The following is a 20089-nucleotide window of genomic DNA, read 5'->3' on the forward strand; positions in this document are numbered from 1 at the left end:
GACTGGACCAAACAGCAAAGCATACCCTGTGCAGTGGTCAAATATAGACCAGAGAACCAAATTTTGCGGCTAAACAAGAATCTTCGAGCACAATGCTGGTCCTTTTGGAAGTCACTTCTCTAATTACAATTGGACTGGAGCAATATCTTAGTAATTTAATATTAAAAAAAAAGTTAAATATCACTAAAAAGAATTCACAATACACTTTAGGGTGTAATTTGAAAATACAACTATTCATGCTTGTTTAAAATCCCAGTTTATCAATCTAGGACTATATTGATCCTACTGAAAAAAAAAAAAAAAATCTACTTTGGATTGAATGGACTACGCTTTTTCATTTACATTGACCTAAAATGTAATTAATGAACACTACTTCCACATCAATGTTCCCTTGAAATCTCAACTATTATACACAAGTTCAAATCATCTGGGATTGGTACACACAGTAAGATAAATTGAAAATATGATAGAACACAGTTTCTTTAAGTTACGCTAAGAACTACTCGGGATTCTCCCCAAGGATATTTAAAATGTTATCTATAAGTAAACTTCAGTTTCAATTATTTGTACTCAAGAAATACTACAGGTTAGTGGTAATGGCTTAAATGAGAGTTTTTAGCACAATGAATTCCTCCAATCTACAGGGTAAGTATAGCTTAGGAATTGCTTGGGTAAATCAGGTAGTATCCTTGAATTTCTAAGCTGTCTTTTTCCTACAGTACAGATAATTACTCAGGCATTTTTTTCCCCACCTCCTCATACTTCGTGTGTTATCAATTCTATGGGTCAGAACAAAGAAAAGAGGAACGGAAACAGTTCTTCTTTCATGGTAAAGCAAAGCTTGTTCAGTTATAAATATAATGGAACCAAAAAATATTCATGGTTTTGTTTTTTAAATATTTTCTTAAATTTATTAATAATCTTTTTTATATATTTATTTATGGCTTTGAGCAAAGACAAAAGAAAAAATCTAACTCATCCCTGATCATACAGTTATTGTAAGAATCAGATCTATAGTCTTTCCAGCAGCAGTAAGATCCCCAATCTTTTTCATTAATACATTTCATCCTGTACAGATGTGAGATTTCATACTTATGGGCTTACTTATGTACAGAGAAAATAGACCAGTTCTGAAACTAGCAATGGACCTTTATATTACAGGAATGTGAGTCATTTGTTTCTTAATCTAAGTATATATACATTCATACATACATATGTATATACGTATATAATTTTATACCCTGTACCATTTTTTATTAATTAACATACAAATCCTAGATATTGTCCACTCTATTACAAAGTCATTAAAAATTATTTATGGTTTCACTGAAAGACCACGTGAATTAATATTTCTCCATAGTGCTTAAAATAAAATAAAAATATATATAAAAATATTTAACTACTAACCCCATTTCTCCTGTTAAATGTAAACCTTAAACAGTTTGAAAGATCAGTATATGATCTTACTTAACTGATAGAATTTATTAGTATTAAAATAATATAAGGGGCACTGTACTGATAAATAAATGGTCTTGCAGCGTATCCATAATATTCCAAACAGTTTTAAACAATCACTTCCCCATATACTACTCTGGGCCACTTAAATTAATGGCAGCAGCATGTTAATGGGTTAATTACATCGATTTTTACTGGTGAGTGGGAGTCAGCAAAACTGGAAGATTTTTTAAAATTTTTATTTGATGTACCACTTCAGTAAAAGGCATAACAGGCAGCATGGGTTCAAGCTCTGTTAGCTTCAGAGTATTTACTTGGCTGTCAAGTACATCTGGATTCACTGCATTACGTAGTTTGTGATGTTATTTAATTTTTCCATGCATCATTAAACTCAGCATTAATGGGAAAAGAACTCCTTTGCATTCACTTTCTTAACATGAGTCAGTAGGGTTTTAAGGAACAGCATATATACTTGTATCATATCCATAATGCTGATTTTTCAATGAGTTAAATTATGACACATTTAGTTTCACTCTGTATTTAATGTGACAAATCAGGCACAAATGATTACGAAATAATTTTTTTTTTTTTTTTTGTGGATAAGATAATGTAAAGGTTTGAGCAAACAAAACAAAACATTCACAAAACAGTATGCTTTAACCCTGCTTTCTGTCACCATTTCCTTTCTGTTCTGAAGACATAAAAAATAATAAACCTCGTACCTATGGGCTATGTTTGACACTACATGCCTTAGGATATACTATCCATTTAATTACAGTATACACAGAGCAAATCGTGCATTTCCAGACAGACTTGATGCTATATTATATTTATTTTTGTAAATTAACACCACAGTCAACTACAAAACTACAGTGAAGACACAGAAAGCGCCTGAAAGCCTAAATCAAGCTGTGGTTTACAAATAATCCTTTAAATGAAAAAACCCCACTTCTAGACTTAAACCAGAGATTCAAAGTCAGCATTATAGGAATTTTAAGGTAGACACAATTAATGAATGGTTATTATTTTCTAAAATACCATAAAGCCTTTTCCTACAATGGCTGACCAAACCTATTTTTATCACCTTTTTTTTTTTTTTTTTCCAAAGCATGCATGGAATATTCTCAGATGCTATTGAGGGGAAGGAGAAGAAAAGTGATGGCATTGGTGGAAGTACAAGCGGTTTGCAGGATCAAGCGTACAATTTTGCATAAAACATTGCATGTGAAAGTAACATTGTAGGTTTTAAGCCATTGCATTACAATTTAACAGTTGTGTTGCACTTAGCTTTAACAAATTTTAAACCCGTAAATTTTGAAGTGAAGAGCAGAACCTAAATTCCTAAACAAAGACCTTGCAATGGTACACCACACAGCAGCTATTTTTGTTTGGGTCTAAAAAGTTATTTACAGTGACAATATTTATAGTCTTTGTAAAAGTCTTTAGCAATGTGAAGATTGAAATCCACCCAGTTTTCTGAAACAACAGAAGGGTTGACATGTCGTGAGGTTACAACCTATCCAGAGGAGTGCTAGTGCCAGCCTTTCGACTGCAGGTGTTTGCGATTTACTTCTTTTCCAATCTAATTCCCAACAGAAAGTGCTAACGTATGAAATGGAACGGGAAAAAACTGAACTCTTCATGAGTAATTAACAACGTGTATACAATAAATGAAACAACAAAGGTTTCAGAGTATCACTCAGTCAGTGCTATGTGTTAGTAAGATTGATATTTCTCTCTTTTTTTTGATCTACCTGTTTGAAGTTTGCTATAGTATTTATAATTTCCCCATGAAGACAGCAAACCTCATAAACAGATAAATCCATTAGACTGATTTTAAAGTTGACATGTTAAAAATAAGTAATATTACAGCTGAATTTAGACTTCTTTAATGGTTGCAAGTAAGGAAGACATGAATTCAAAGTTTTTTAATTCTTTTTTTATATATATAGATTTTTTCTTTTTTTTTTTTTTTTTTTTTTTTTTTTTTTTACATTCGTTACGTAGGGCAAAGCTGTCTAAAGTATTTTTCTCATAGTAGACTGCTGGGGTACATTAGGAAAGAGGCTAAAACAGTTCCCGGGGACGGTGCTCCGCTCGTTACGAGTCTCCTGCTCACAGTTACCGGCGATCATAAGTTTGAGGCGAACCGCGGTTTATCTCCCTCGGGCTCTGTGCTTAAGACTGCGGAAGAATCCCTTTGCAGGGAGGCTGCGGGTGGCGCGGCCCCCCGGTTGGGGGGGATGGCTCCCGAGGACATCTGTCGGAAGAGCGAGACGCGCTGGGGGACGGTGGCGCGGCCGGCCGGAGGCACGCCGGGGCCGGGGGCGGGCTGCGGGAGGGAGGCGAGGGACTCCCCGACGGTGGGGTGAGGCCGGGCGATCAGGGTGGAGATCTCGTGGGGCAGGGAGGGCTGCGAGGCGGAGAGAGGCCGCACCTCCCGCGTCAGGGTGGTGTTGTGGAGGGCCTGGGTGCTCTTGTGGACCTCGTTCTTCTGCGCGGCCCCGGGGGGCTGCTGGGGCGCCTGCGGCGGCTGCTGCTGCTGCTGCTGCATGAGGGAGAGCTGCGAGGCCGTCGGCGAGGCGTACTGGAAAGTCCGGCCGGCCAGCGGGCTCTGCACGGGCGGGCTGCAGACGGCGGCGGCGTAGGAGCAGGGCGACAGGATGACGGGCTGCTGGGGCGCCGGCGCGCCGGGCGATGGGGAGCGCAGGCTGCCGTGGGACCGGCTGCCGGCGGCGTACACGGGCGGCGACTGCGTCCTGGTGCGCGACGACGGGGCGGAGGTGCTGGAGTTCAGGGCCGGCGCCTGCTGCAAGCTCGCCGGGGCGATGGTCTGCACCATCTCCCTGTCGTGCTTCACGATCTGCTTCAAGATCTCGTTCTCCTGGTTGTTGAAAACGCCGGTGTTGAGGTCCTTCTGGAACTTCTGCAGGAGGATTGAGTTCTTCTTCCCTTCACAGAGAGGCAGAAGAGTTAGCGAGCCTGACCCCTGCTCTGACCGTGCGCGTCAGCCCCCGTCACCAAGGGCTGTATATATCGTGACAGCCTCGGCAAACGCGGGTCCCCACCGCAGCAGGCTGTGCCGCGCCGGGCACCGCCACGGCGGCTCCCGCTGGCAGGAGCTCCCGACAGCCGGTCCCCGCACGCACCCCGTCCCCCCTCTCCCTGCACCAGCCCGGCAGGCTGTCGGAACACCGCCGCGCTCAAAGGCACCTGGACTTCCCGTGCCTCTTCACTCGCAGTGCTCTGCCATTACTGCAATTATTCTGCAAATGTAACCACGGTAATTTACCGAACAACAGGGTGGAAAAAGCCATCGGGCTCTGCATATGCATATATAACATCTTTCTCTCTAGTTGCAAAACCGACCTAATTTCCACTAAATTGTTACGTAAGTTATAAATACACCTGCCAGTTAGCACATTCTCTGGAAGTAATTATTAGACATTAGTAACAAGTGACCACTAGGTTGCAAGAAATCATTGTTTCAAACGTTTCTGAACTAACAGGAACTCACAGATAATGTGACACCTGCTTGCACCAATAAAGACTGTGGTACACTGTGTCCTGATGTCTGCTTGATGGCTCTCAGTGTCTGCAAGACGTGGACACCATTCTGTGCCATCAGACGCACAGGAACACAATTGCAATCAATTGTTCCTTTATTAGATAAAATGGTTCACATTTTATCTTACGTTCTTTGTATATTTCATATTGTAAACACAGCACTTCAGATGGGATTGCTAATCCAAGAGCAGACTGGACTTTACTGCTAATATTATTTAAGCACATATTACTTCGAGTTGGACTTCATTTCTAGAGAGTCTTGGGAGACAAACTGTAAGAGTTTGAAAAGTCTCGATAAGACAAAATAATGCACTTGTGTTCACAATCTGCAAAATTCTAAAACAGGTCTATTAAATACTGGAAACCTGTATTTGGTTTCGTTACTCTTGTTATATTAAAGAAAACATGTTTTCTTCCAAATCACATTTTTAGCTTAGGATAGACAGCAAAAAGACAGTGCCCAGCAAATCTTTTTGTATTCACTTTGAAGAAACTGCCGACATAACTATATTGAGAAAGAATGATGTGGGAAATCCTGGAGTTTTCTTGTGAAGTTGAGGAAACAGCTCTAAACAGGATAAATCACTTTTTATGCATAGCTGCATTTTAAAGTCAGTGTCAATAACAATGATTGAAGTGTACTTCTGAACAAAGACCATATATTTTATCTAGTATGTGTTATTAGAGAGGTCCAGACTATCTGGATGCAGAAGAGGAGACTTCGCACATCCTGTTTTGATAATCTGCCATATCCTTCTGCCTTTCACTTGGATATCGTTGGCCTGCTTTTCTGATTGCAAGCAGATCTGAGTAAAACCAGTGTGCAGCCGTCAATGCTAGCACTGCCCATGTTGTGAGGAAAATGAAAGCCCTGCTGCAAAGAATTAATTCACTTCAACAAACTGGGATTTGTGATTGCTGAGAGGCTTCAGTATTTTCCAGGATTATAGATGTCATCTGTAAAGAATTTATGTAGGGAAATGTCATCTATTGCTCATGAAACAGCATAAACCCTTGAAGTGCTGAGGGCAGCAAAAGAAATACATAGGATTAATAAATAATGATAATTAAAGTATACAAAATAATCCTCAGAGGAGTATGAGAGCTTTCTAAAACTCAAAGTTTTTTATTATTTAAAAGTGAGGATGCAGAATTTCTTGTCTGGACATATGTCTTATTCATACATCAACAAAACATTTACTGCGGTGTAACAGAAACAAAACTTTTAAGAAGGGTTTAATCTGGGCGTTTTTTCCTGCAACTCAAGGAAAAGAAAAGTCAGAAAAGTTTTAAGAATTCCTAATATGGAAAAAAATATACCTATCCTGTCAAGTCTATCAATTGCCACCGTTTCAAAGGCCCTTCTCATCATGGGGTACTCTTCCAGAACCTCGTTGAAGTTGTCCACTGAGAGGGAATACAGGCGACAGTACGTGTCTGCTCGTACACTGGCAGTTCGACGGCCTTTGGTCAAAAGGCAAATCTCTGGAGAGAGAAAAATTCAACGTACACAGAAAACAAAGAAGTTAGTGAACCATGTGAAACTTCAAAGCTAGGAAGTGACTCAGTGCTAACAAGTAATAATTCAGTACTCAGTGGGAATTTTTCTATTGCTGTTTACGCAAGGTTGCAGAGACAATTTTGAAGATGTTTGAATCTATTTTTGCTACTCCAGAAAGATAATTAATGTCCATTAAGAGCCCTGCTCACAGGTTTTCTCAGTCTGGACTCTGATTTTATCAAGCCTTTTTTATAAACAAAAAAAAAATTGTCTTTAAATTGTAAAAAATGATCTATCAGCTGTCAAACACAGCTTGCTGATTCAATTAACCCAAGTGATTCTACTGATGATTTTTAAATATCCAGCTGACATAGAGGACCAATTCCTTTAATCATTCACCAGACTTAGTAAACTAATTTAATACATGAAACAATGATATTTGAAAATAAAAGCTGTTCTAAGAAAAAATGCTTCAAGCATGAACATGCCTTCTGTTTCCTTGGAGTTTATCTTCTAGGTATTTTGGGAGAGTAAATTTATGATTTTAGACTTTTTTTTTTTCTCATTAGGCTAAACAACAGAACCCTTTTAACCTCTGCTCACTCCATTTGATCAGTCTAGCAGCCTTCCTCTGCAAGTGCCTCCAACAGGAATTCATCATTCTGGAATAGAGGAGACCAAAGCCATATGCAGAGTCCCAAAAAACAGTCCCAAATTTGTGACTGCTGATTCCTGAACCCACAGGACGAGAGATACTGGATAAAGGCTAAATTCAATGTCCAAGGCTTGTAACAGGGAAAAAAAAAAAAAAAAAAAAAAAAAGAGGTATAATATTTATTTATTTATATTAAAATAAAATTTTAAAAAGCCAATCACAAAATCACAAAAAGAAGTGTTTGAGCTCATCCTATTTTCAAGCTGAGGAATAAGAACGCACTTAGAAATATGCACAATTCTTGTGCTCAAGCAAGGTGAGAGATTTCCCTACCCAGTTCTAGCAGTCCAGAGCAGTGAGTTCATATTCATTCCTATGTAAATACTAGCTAGCTATTCATTCATGTCATTCTCGATCTGAACCAAAATATCATTCTCAAGTATCGAAAAGCACATATTCTCCATATTAGCAAAAATAAAGAATTATGCAGGCTTTACTTCAGATCGGTAAAGTGCTAGCATAGTTCTTTTTTTTTTTTATGTCTTTAACAAAATACATTTTTATTAGTCTAGAATGTAAAGAACCTTGATGGTTTTTCATCTTATACTTCTCGTTGAAAAATTTCCATATGTCACCTAACCCTGAAGGCTTAGGGGTTAAAATGCTTAAATAATAGTGGATAAATCACAGTACAATAATGTGGGACCAGTACTAGCACAGAATGTCCTTAAACCCCAATAGCTTTGGGGAGAATTTGTAGAGACTAATGGGTATTGTAAGAGTCTTGACCTAATGTCCCTCACAACACTTGATGTCCACGAAATAACGACAGTTTCTTGTAAAGAGCCAGCCAGGTCAAACAGAAGTCGGTTCTTTCCTCTTCCATCCCCTAGCTCACCCTGACCCCTTCTCCTTTGATTGAACCCACTGCCTTTAAGTTACAAGAGTGAGAAGGACGTTTTGCCCAAAGGGAAAGTTTAACTCAGTGAATGCCTGCTCCATTTCCTAAGATATTCTTTAGATCTCACATAGAATAAAGTTTTACAACTCATGGTTGAATTTAGAAATAACTTAACTAGCTGGAAAATCTGTGTGACTAATGATGAGCTCTTGATTTTCAGCTTTCTTACTTAAAATTGCGGCAAACAATACTAGAGACATAAGGAGGTGTCTTCTGCTGCTCTCAACATATAAGAGTAGTTGAGTTTAAAAAATGTCACATGCTCAAAACAAAACAAATGTTGACTATGAATTCCAAGCATTCTGAAGAGTGTAAAAAGAAAAAAAAATAAAGTATTGTGTTGATCATTATTAATCTAGAACATTATATTTTAGATTACTTCAACAAGAAGCATGGAAACAAGGCATAAGAGACAATGTTTGATTTAATCACAGGAAAATGAGACCATGGAATTCATGGATATTACTGCAATACATACCATTATTTTTTTCCCCTCGTTTCATCTTCTAATATACTTGTCAAGTAAGAGGAATGGAAAGAATCACGGAAAACTATACATTGTATTCTGCAAACCCTGTCAGCTCACAACTTCTAGTTGAAAAACATCTTTCTGGAAAACTCTTAAAAACCATAACAGAGTCTCCTAGTTAGATAAGGTCGAAAAGGACGGGTCAGAAAAGACACGACAAATGTCTCAATGCCCAGAAACTGATCAGGAAGTGCCACCGTGCCTGCCTGCTCAGCAAGCAGGGAAAGCTTTATGTTCTCAGCTCCAGTTCAATGGTCTCATTCAAAACATGAACTGCAGCCTTCTGACAGAAAAAGTACCATGAGATGAATACCCATGTAATGCACTTCCAGCCATGTTTCTTGACTGATTAGAGTTGTATTATAGTCATTGATACATCAACTATATTGCTTTGTTATATATATCAATAGCATCATTTGTACTCTGGCCACAAGACTGATGTGCTTGTTAATTGGATGTGTTCTGCATTTAAGCTCATTTCATCTATTAGCTATTTGTTTGGAACAAACTCTTGAGCATAATAAGACATAATATATGAAATCTCATTTACTTGGACTGGAGAGGAAGAACACAGAATGTCAAAATGTGTTCCCATCAAACACTTGTGTACTTTTAAATAAAACAAAGTAATTTTTTTTTTTTTACAAATAAATAAACAACAGATTTCATGGAGAGAACAAGGCAATGAAAATATCCGCGATATATTTAAAATGAGTCTTAGTGGCATCGAGTACACTAGGTGTCCTCAGCAATTATGCTCTCCTTGATGTTCAACTGATTTAAACAGACGATGAAACACAAACAATAGCACAGGAGTGGGCAGTGAAACACAAAGGGCACAGACTATTTTCAAACAGCTTGGACAAACAAGATTCTCTATTAGCATAAAAAGAAAGTGACAGCAGCATATTACTTACTAATATTCCCATCTGCAGTTGGATTGGTGCATTGCCTTCATGCTGACACTTTCAAAGTGTCAAATACTTCCATCTTCCCTTCCCAAACAAAAGAATGTCTTCAATTTCAATTAATAATTATGTATTAGGCTACAATGAACCTGTAATTCAACTCTTAATGCAAGTTTTACTTCAATTATTTAATCTCTTTGGACAACTGTTCCCTAGAACATTCTGAAACAAATGTCAATCACTGCACTAATAAAAAATGACTATTTGAAAGCACTAAACAAGGTGAAAAACATTCACTTGTTCTTACAGTCCAAATTTAATACAAATGTAATTAATTTGTCTGTGAAAATCACAGTTTGTGTTCTGCTAGCATCAGATCTTTCCAACAGAACTATGCAGCTCTAAAAAGAACATGGAAAAGGACTCAAATACAATGATCTTTCTGCTGTCAAGACATTGACTAAAAATTGCAATAATGAAAGTTTGAGACTAAGCTTGTTTTGAAGGTTATAATTATAATAATCAAAACTGATTACCAATATATCATTTGCACTCATACATGGGACATGGTTTAGTGGTGGACTTGGCAGTGTTAGGTTAACAGTTGGACTCAATGATCTTAAAGATCTTTTCTAACCTACATGATTCTATGATTCTACGGCATCATTGGTGACATAGACAGTGGGATCGAGTGCACCCTCAGCAAGTTTGCAGATGACACCAAGTTGTGTGGTGTTGTGGACACACTGGAGGGAAGGGAGGCCATCCAGAGGGACCTTGACAGGCTGGAGAGGTGGGCCTGTGAGAACCTCATGAAGGTCAACAAGGCCAAGTGCAAGGTCCTGCATGTGGGTCGGGGCAATCCCAAGCATAAGTACAGGCTGGGCGGAGAATGGATTGAGAGCAGCCCTGAGGAAAAGGACTTGGGAGTGCTGGTGGATGAGAAGCTCAACATGATCCGTCAATGTGCACTGAGAGCCCAGAAAGCCAACTGTATCCTGGGCTGCATCAAAAGAAGTGTGGCCAGCAGGTCGAGGGAAGTGATTCTGCCCCTCTACTCTGCTCTCAGGAGACCCCACCTTGAATACTGCATTCAGCTCTGGAGTCCCCAACACAAGAAGGACATGGAGCTGCTGGAATGGGTCCACAGGAGGGCCACGAAGATGATCCGAGGGCTGGAACACCTCTGCTATGAAGACAGGCTAAGAGAGTTGGGGCTGTTCAGCCTGGAGAAGAGAAGGTTCCGGGGTGATCTTATTGCAGCCTTCCAGTACTTAAAGGGGGCCTACAGGAAAGCTGGAGAGGGGCTTTTTACAAGGGCACGTAGTGATAGGACAAGGGGCAATGGATTTAAACTGAAAGAGGGGAGATTTAGATTAGATACAAGGAAGAAATTTTTCACTCAGAGGGTGGTGAGGCACTGGAACAGGTTGCCCAGAGAAGTTGTGGATGCCCCATCCCTGGAAGTGTTCAAGGCCAGATTGGATGAGGCTTTGGGCAACCTGGTGTAGTGGAGGGTTTCCCTGCCCATGGCAGGGGGGTTGGAACTAGATGATCTTTGAGGTCCCTTCCAACTCTAACCATTGTATGATTCTATGATCATTTCAGCAAGAGCATCAGGTTAAGTTTTCAGAATACCATGAATTTCTAAAGAAGCTTGCCCATATCTGTATCTTGTAAAACAGGGGATGTGTAGATAATATTTCATTATTGCATTAATGTGACAGAACACTCTGGATAGGAAATTCTACATACCTAAAAGCACTAAGGAAGACTGATTTCTGGAAAACCCAAATGAGTTAAGGTGAATAACAGAACCATAGGATGAACTTCAGAGAATTAGGATTAGTAGGCCTTTTATAGGGCCACAGTTTTGGTTCCAATTGAGATCAAGTTCATTGTTCTTGTCGACTATATTGGTATGCCACTTCAGGTGACAATATTCCCCCTCCCCGGTAGCTAATGTGATCCCTAAAATTTTTTTTCTTCAAGAAAATTACTACTGGGGATGTAGTAGTGGTTCACCTCTAGCACGATTTGTGATGTTGCATTGCTTTTCATAGTCTTTGCTGAATGTGTACATGGACTGGCTACCCCAGCAAAAAAAACCAATTTCCTGTTTCCACTTCATATAGACCTAGGAAAAAACCCTTTTTTACTCCAGGAAGCAGTACAGTTTATCTGACAGTGTGGCACCTATCCATTAACTGCCAGTTCACTTTCCATATAAATTATACTTCAGATGTCACATTAACATTTGACTAGAGATTGAAAAACTTCAAGAATCAAAATAACAATGTAAAGTCACCTCACAGACAAAATATGTCCATCAACAGATGAACTGTGTTGATAAAGGAAACAGTTATGAGTCCAGTGCTTAGCTGGTTCATTAAAGGACACCAAGCCGGTCCTGTCTCCATGGAACGTATTTCTTAGCTTAGAATGGTATATAGTAATATGTAGAAAATTCATACAATGACTTTTTATCATATGTGGAGCTTTGTTTTGCAAGGACACAAAAAACAGAATTAAAGCAAAAGTTCACTTTACTAAGTGCAAAATTAATTTTTTGTAGTAATGAATAAATGAGTTAATTAGTATTTTAGCCATATCGTGCTCTCCCTGTTAAAATCAAGTAAAAATAATTAGCCGTTTCTATGCACTTCTGAGTTACAGTAGTTTATTAAGTGCTCTGTCCCCTTCCAAAGCTGAAACAAGTTTCCCATCATCTCTGAGATTTAACATTACAGGATCTAATGAAGTGTCCTTCCAGTTGACTATTGCTTTAGTTCCTCAACAGGAAACTTGTTTCATCTTGTAGCAGGCATACACAGTCCTGTGCAAATGGGCAAGCCTCTATTCAGACCATCTGGTTACTTTCTGCAGCGGATGAAAGATGGAAAATCAAAGCAATTCAAAGGCCTGGGTCAGTCAGTCTGACATGTTTGGGAATGTTTTATGAGAATGAGACAGTGAATTAGAATATTGTTAATTTCATAGAAAGCAATGAATTACTAAACTATTACAGACAAAACGTAGATGTACAAAAGCTCTTTCCATCCACTTATCTTGTAAGTCTTCAGAGCAAGTTTCCCAGAACCACCAGGTTCAGGTTGTTCTTTTCTAACGTTAACTCTTAGTAACGGCAACTCTTTAGCATGGTGCAAAGATCAATAGTTCTCAATTTCCTTCAAGCTACTGAAGTTGTCCACTGACCAGAACCTAACTAATGGGCACTTTCTTGGTGCGCCAGTCACAGGAAGGGACCTTCAGCATGGGAACTCTGCTCCCAGCTTTACAACAGGTTGTGTGAGTAATGTTTTTTTGCTTTCAAAAGGGACTATATAAACTTCAAGCAATTATAAAAAAACACAGACCAGTAAGCTTCTAGACACTCTATTCTTTCAGAAACAGAGTGATTTCCCACTTCCATGTAGAGTTAACCATCTCTAATACAGAAAACAGGGAGAAGCTGTTTCATACGATAAAAATGTCATTGCTTCAACACGTACTTCTGCATTTCTGTCTCCTTTTCCTTTATTCTGGAAAACATCAAATGCATCTATCTATAATTTTTTCTCAACTTTTTAATGTATTCTTTTTCTCTTTATCACTATTGCACAAAACGAAAAACCTAGGGATATGCTGCTTTTTGCTACAGATGCTAAAATGACTAGCACCGGGTCTTACGATTAGTCAGAATGTAGCTTACGCCAATTAAATGAGTTTAAGTAATCTAGTTTCTCAAAAAATCAAAAAAGATTAAATGCTATGCCACATACCTATGCAGATTTTATTTTGCAGTTGTTTTGCAAAACAGTATTTACGTATTGACATTTACATTAGTCACAACTGAGGAGGAAAAAAAAACCAACAAAGTGATATCCTCCAAATCCAGAACTACGGAGTAGATAGAAATGAAAAGGTTCAGGTAACATTTAGTTCTGCATTGAGTCCTATATTTAAGAAACCTTAAAATATAGTCACTGCTCAACAGAAACATTCCCGCAGCAAAGGAGAGAACTTAAGATGGAAGGAAAATGGAGATAATTACTGCCTTTTACAGTCAGGTTTGTAATCTGAACTGCTCAGAAGAAAGTTATGCAAAACCTACACCTTTTCTTATCTTATTTACACTACATATGAAATTGCAGACAAGACAGTTTGAGTTTGTCAGAGTGAGAAATAGCAGACACTGCCAGCATGACCTCTTCATTTAAAACCTGCAAACAATGATTGTAAAGTTGCTTTCCAATACGTGGGTTCATCAATCAGATAAAGAGTTCATGAACAAGGCCTGGATATACTACTGAGTAGTTGCTGTTTTGAAGAGGGAATGAAAATGGCCAATTACAATTAAGGGTCCAAAACAACTTCCTTAATGGCTCAGTTTCGGTCTGCTGTGACTTTCTGAACTATTTACTGTTTACCTAAAACTAATTTAAATTTATCTATTTGTGAAGACAGACTCCTTATACAGTCATCCTATTAAAAAATAAATAAATAAACAAACAAAAAATACCCAATAGGTTAGTTTATTTCACGTTTTTATTGCCTGTTTGCAGTCATTTGAAATTTCTCACTCTGAAGATCCTGAGACATCATCTCTCAGCTTGTTCATTATTTTTTTTTTTTTTATCTTATTTAATTTAACAGGACAAAGAAAAGAAATAAAAAATGTGCTCTAAACAGCAAATTTGAAATTGTCAAATTTTTAAACAGAGAAAATTAGAAAAAGGTGAACTACACCTCTATTAATATAGCAATTAAAAATGCAAAAATGTATCTCATTCAGTAAGCTAGAGACTCATCCTTCCTAACATTTGGAATTGTCCCCTCATTGCAAGTTGGAAACACGATTGTTATTCGCAAATATCTGTTCCTACTTGCCAGCATCCTTACTGGCTGGGACAATTTCTCCATCATGAAGATGTCCCATATGTATCACGGCAAATATCTGAAGAAGGAAGAAAATGCAATGGGGACTGAAAATTGCTTCTATGCTTGAGGATGACATAATGCTACAGAGTAATAGCCAATAGTAATAACTGAGGTTTTAGTCTTCTTGAGGCAGGATATGCTCAGTAGGAAAAAGCAGATGATAAGGGATATCAGCACCCCCCACAAACAGTATTTTACCAGTCCCTTTCATCCAGAATATTATCCTTTGGACACAATCCTCACATTCGGAGAAAGGAGAGTTTTGTCTCCAAAGCCACTCTGAGACAAGAAGGAACCTTCAAAATACATGAGTTAGAAGCAGCCTGAGACAGATATCCATGATGTGCGTTTTATAACCCATTTCCTGATTCAAAATACAGGTGAAAGAAGATTACTTCTTTTGCCATATTTCCTTCCATTACTCTCTTGCCTAAAGGTCTCCATTCCAAGTCTTCATTTGCTTATCCTCTGTAAATATATGTCAAATGTTCCATAGGGTAAGCGGTCTAATTACAGAGGTTCTATTCTTTTTTTTTTTTTTTTTCTAATAGCATTTCTAATTGGCAGAGAGGTACATGTATTTCAGTGGAGAAAGCACAAACTTCCTGAGGGAAAAAATTATTCTTCTGAAAATAATTGCTTAACTTTCATTGACCCAAACTTTGATAGGATTTATAGAGGATTACTTATTTTAAAAAATGTTTCATATTTATTTAGGGTTTATCAACAAGCCTGAAATATGCTCCTTTCTTTACTTTGTCCCAAATTTGTCTTTTATGCCTCCTACCTGTGAGAATCTTGTTCCTTGAAAAAACTTTGTTTTTATGAATAAGGCTTAACACACTACTTTATAGCAGCTCTGAAAAAAGCAGTGTGACAGCATGCTACTAATCTGAATGTTTTGAGGCTTACTCAAAACAGGTCTCATTACTTCCATGTGAAATTAATTAAAACAACTTAGCAGAGCCTTTAAAATATTATCTACTGTAATATAAGTAAATGTGGATTCAGAAAAAGACATTTTGGGTATATGTCAATTTTCAAGGCACATTTGGACAAAAGAAGTCAATCCATTTTAGCCATTCTCTAATGACTTCCATAACTTTTGACAAGACTGATAAAGAGCTGGATGTTTTTAAGTCCTCATATTTCCTGTAAAGTTAATACTGATACACTATTAAGCATATTTCAGTGTAATATGCTTAATACATATTGACAGTGTAATTTAATTCTTTTCAGAAAGATTGTTTAGTCATAATTACTTTTATATCTGGAAAGACTGCCAAATATCCATGTTTAGAACACAACTGCCTTTATAAAAAGTGGCATATTATCTGCCCAGAGACATTTTATGTACTATCCTGACCTGTCTTTTTTTTTCTATCTGAAGGTACTGAAAATAGCTGTGGCTAAGTTTTCCTGACCAGAGCAAACAGAGGCCAGCAACGTTTCTTACATCTTGTCTATCTTCTATTGTTAACTCAAATTCTTCTGACAAAGCTCTTTTTGATAGAATAGAAACTTAGGATCATTATATAAAATAGAAATGCAAGCCCTTATTTTATTTTCAATGCTATTTGTAACAGGGCATCCATACATTTTTATTTTACTGTAATGAAGTGTTCTCTTTACCAAGGGAGACGAAGATAGCCTATTTATTATCTTATAAAAATCATAATTTGACTGATATTAATTTTATTTTCTTAAAAAAAAAAAAAAAAGCTCAGATTCTAAGATAATGTGTCTAAGTACATATTTAGCTTTCATACTGGCTGACTCAAAGGCCAAAAGTGATTTGGTTTAATTCATTTATGCCTGCTTTTTTCTGATGGATGCCTATTTCCTGTTGAAAAAAAAAAACCACTTAGTTCCTTATGTATTCAGTGTTATGCTTTTGTCATCATGAGTTTGGCAAACAATAACAGTTACAAATTAAACTATTCAACTTGAATTTAAGTGGAATGTAAAAATATTGCTATTCATTTTTTTCCATTAAATTATTGAACAAATGATCAGAGACTGTCAGTTCTGAATTAAATATCTAGATTAAATATTTAATCTAAACTCAAATATTTAGTTTAAATTCTACTGTGTAAAACTGAAGGTACTTGCAAAACCATAATTTGATTTATCTGTGTTGGCCACCTCAGATTTCCAAGCTATGCTGATGTGATATTTTGCTTGTGTCTAGTTCAATTATGTATAAAGACTAAATTAAAAATTTATACTGTTCATGAATTTACAGAATTATATTTATAATGTGGTTTGAAGACTGCTATTTAGATAGCAAGAATTGTTAATAATTATTATTATGAATATTGTTAAATTTATATTTACTTTTGCTAATTAATAAAACTCTTAAAACCAAACCAACTTCTACCTTTTAGCATAACAGAGTAAGTTATTTTTATTCTATCTTCTTAAAAAGTCTCTTAGATTTTTAAAGCTAATATTCTGTCTGAATAGCAAGAAGTTCTTCTGACTGTATAATATTTTCTATATAAAATACAGTGTCAAAAGAACAATATAATGCAGAACAAGAAATTATACTATATTATGATGAAATGTATCCTTAAAATAACAGACTAGTCTGTTCCAAAAAGACATTTCATTTTTAGGACCTCTTACAGACAATACTTTTAGAAAAATATTCTATACTGTTCACCTGAAAAGTATTTTATGAATGAATTGGTATGGAGATCTGGAGATTGTGCTCCCTAAAGCATTTAATTGTGTACTTGCCATTAAGAATGTGAATAATCACACCTGAGGGAGGTTACTTATAATTAATTATTTGGATGGCAGTATGAAGGCTGAGAGACTTAACTGACCACTACCTTGAGTAAGGAGTAGCCATATGCATTACTTTTGCAAAATGTAAAACAATACGTCATATCATATCGTCCAGGTGTAAAGCAGTGAGCAGTTAGGCACTTTAACAGCATTTTCTCTATTTATAATCAGTATTACACTGCAAATCTTTAAAAGTAGTCTATCAAAAGGAAGTACCTAGTGTGTACTCAGAAAAAAATAAGTGGCAAAATTTAATCTAAAGTGACTCAACATTTCCCATGGTATTATTTTCCACTGCACTGGTCTAAAATATACTGACAGTTGCTGCTCTGAAATGGAGAAAAGCTCCTTAAATAATAGGTAGGTCAAAGAAGTTCTGTCTAATTGGCCTTCTACAAGCTGAACCAAATGCAAGACACAATTTATTAGAATTTCAAGTGTGGAAAGATAACTGTTAAAACAGTATTAAAAAATTTAAGCAAAATAAAACATTTAAAAATTTAAAATATTCCATGAACTACATGTTATAAATAAAAAAAGAAAAGATGCCGTAATATATCTCTGGGACATAACTCAGGAAGAATCATAGAATCATAGAATGATTAGGGTTGGAAGGGACCTTGAAGATCATCTAGTTCCAACCCCCCTGCCATGGGCAGGGAAACCCTCCACTACACCAGGTTGCCCAAAGCCTCATCCAGCCTGGCCTTGATGAGGATAAGAATCTGATTTTTATATAATTTTGCTACATGAATTATGATATTCAGCATAGTTACTGATATCTGCCTTTGAATAAGTAAAATAAACATGTATTTGTCTCTTATTACAATGCAAGAGGTAGACCATTACATTTTCAAACTCATATTCACATACAGCAATTCTCATATATATACCATATGAAGAAGTTTTAAACGATCATATGCACTTCTTCATATTCAACATGCCTGGAATCTCATAGAAAAAAAACCTTTTTAAGCAATCTGAGTCTTAGTCTACAAACTGATTTCTTGAGTGACTCCAAGTGGCATCGTACCAATGGCACTCTTAATGGGAGAAAAAAGGAGAAAAAACAATGGGGAGGGGGAGCTGCAATGGACACATCCCTAACTGGTTGCACACTTATCTACTGGAACTAGGAAACTCCCTCCAACTGCAAACACAATGGAACCTCCATGGGGCCCTCAGAGCTAACTCATAAAAATATACCTACACTTCCTACTCACTCAATTTGGATTTCCCTAGCAGTATCGGCATTCCTTCAGCTCTAACACACTATCTGTCAAAAAAAAAAAAAAAGGGTTATAATTGCCTGGAGCATATGTCTGGGTTGCTGAATGAAGGAAAGCTTGTGCAAACACAGGTGGGAAACAGATGGGGAAAGGAAAAGATAGCTGGGACACAAGTCTTATCTTGGAGATAAGAGAGTGGAGAGGGATTTTGCCAGTGACTATAGCAAGAGGAGGATGAGACCGTAGTGAACAATCAGTTCTCTGTCCACCAGCGAGAAAGCGAAAGAAGTAACAGCAGAGTCCCCAACATGTTCCCAGAAATTGTCCATTTACTGAGTAGCGCTGAGCCTTACTGGTTGGGTTGCGGTGGATTTATTCCTTTCTTTTTCTCCTTGTAGGCATGTCAGCCCTGCTCTCCCACACCAGTTGAGCACAAAGGCAGTTCAGCTCATGCTTAGCTGGATCAGGGCTGCACACACTCGGTATTACCTCTGTCTCCATGGGGCTGGCAGCTGGAGGGGAACAGGACATCGGGAAACCACTCATGCTCATCAATGTGCTCTGCAATTGCTTTGGGACAGTTTTAACCCTTATGTTTGCAGGGCTAACAACCTGAGGCAAGTTACAAAACGGCAAAAAGCTGCTTTTCTCATTTGTTCCTCAAGCAGGAGCTTGAAGTCCGTAGCAGAGTGCATGTGAACACCAGCAGACTGGGGCTGGGCTTAGGGGTATGCAGAGAAGTGCAGGGTCACATGGCATTGAGGAGCAAAAGGCCTTTCCAGAAGGGAAGGAGAAATTGCAGAGCCAGATCTTATTGTGACAACTAAAGAAGCCCTAAGAGCCAGATGTGGAATCAACTGAATAAGAGGAGTGAGATTGTTGGAAAGGAGTTCTTCTCTTTGGTTTATTACACTCCTGCGTGTTTGTTGTTGTTATTAATCATGAGACATTTTGAATCATCAACATATATAATATTATAAGGGAGTGATTCTGAAATCATTTACCCCAGCAAAAATCAGAATTGCCTTGTAGCAGAGGTATCACACTGGTTTATACCAATATATATTGGTATAATGTAAATTAGATTAGTATTAGGTTCATTAGACACAGTACTATTTCTGCTCTGTAAAGCCTCAGTAAATGACGAGCTATGCTTCCCTATAAGCTAAAAGACTCACATTCTTGCGCTTCATCTGTAAAGACTTCAAAATTTTTGCATTTGACCAAGTTTATGTGTCTAGTGGAGAACAAATATACAACCTGTTCAGTAATTCCTCCTATCACAAGAAGCCTTTCAATCACCTGGTACTCAGAGGAAAAGGTTCAGTAGGATTGAAACCTGGCAATTTCCTCCCTATCATTTACTACTTGGATTACAGCATAAATCAGCTTCTAGTAGATTCATAGATTCATAGATTTCTGGGTTGGAAAAGACCTTAGAGATCATCGAGTCCAGCCATCCCTAATCCCCATTAAACCATATCCCTAAGTAGATCATCCACCCTATTCTTAAACACATCCAGGGATGGGGACCCAACCACCTCCCTGGG

At 37.6% G+C, this 20089-nt stretch overlaps 1 protein-coding gene across 1 annotated transcript in view; it reads right to left on the reverse strand.

The window, feature by feature from the left end:
• Positions 1–3586: 3586 nt before the first annotated feature.
• The window catches only part of HCN1 (hyperpolarization activated cyclic nucleotide gated potassium channel 1), a 221135-nt gene continuing 204632 nt past the window's right edge, over positions 3587–20089 (reverse strand). The window contains exons 7-8 of the mRNA XM_086629034.1: positions 6343–6507; positions 3587–4407 (exon numbers count right to left, since the gene is read on the reverse strand). Of these exons, the coding sequence (XP_086485160.1) occupies positions 3587–4407; positions 6343–6507 (986 nt within the window). The remainder of the gene's footprint in view (positions 4408–6342; positions 6508–20089) is intronic.

Source organism: Tauraco erythrolophus, chromosome Z (genome assembly GCF_009769465.1).
Source record: "Tauraco erythrolophus isolate bTauEry1 chromosome Z, bTauEry1.pri, whole genome shotgun sequence".
Taxonomy (NCBI): domain Eukaryota; kingdom Metazoa; phylum Chordata; class Aves; order Musophagiformes; family Musophagidae; genus Tauraco; species Tauraco erythrolophus.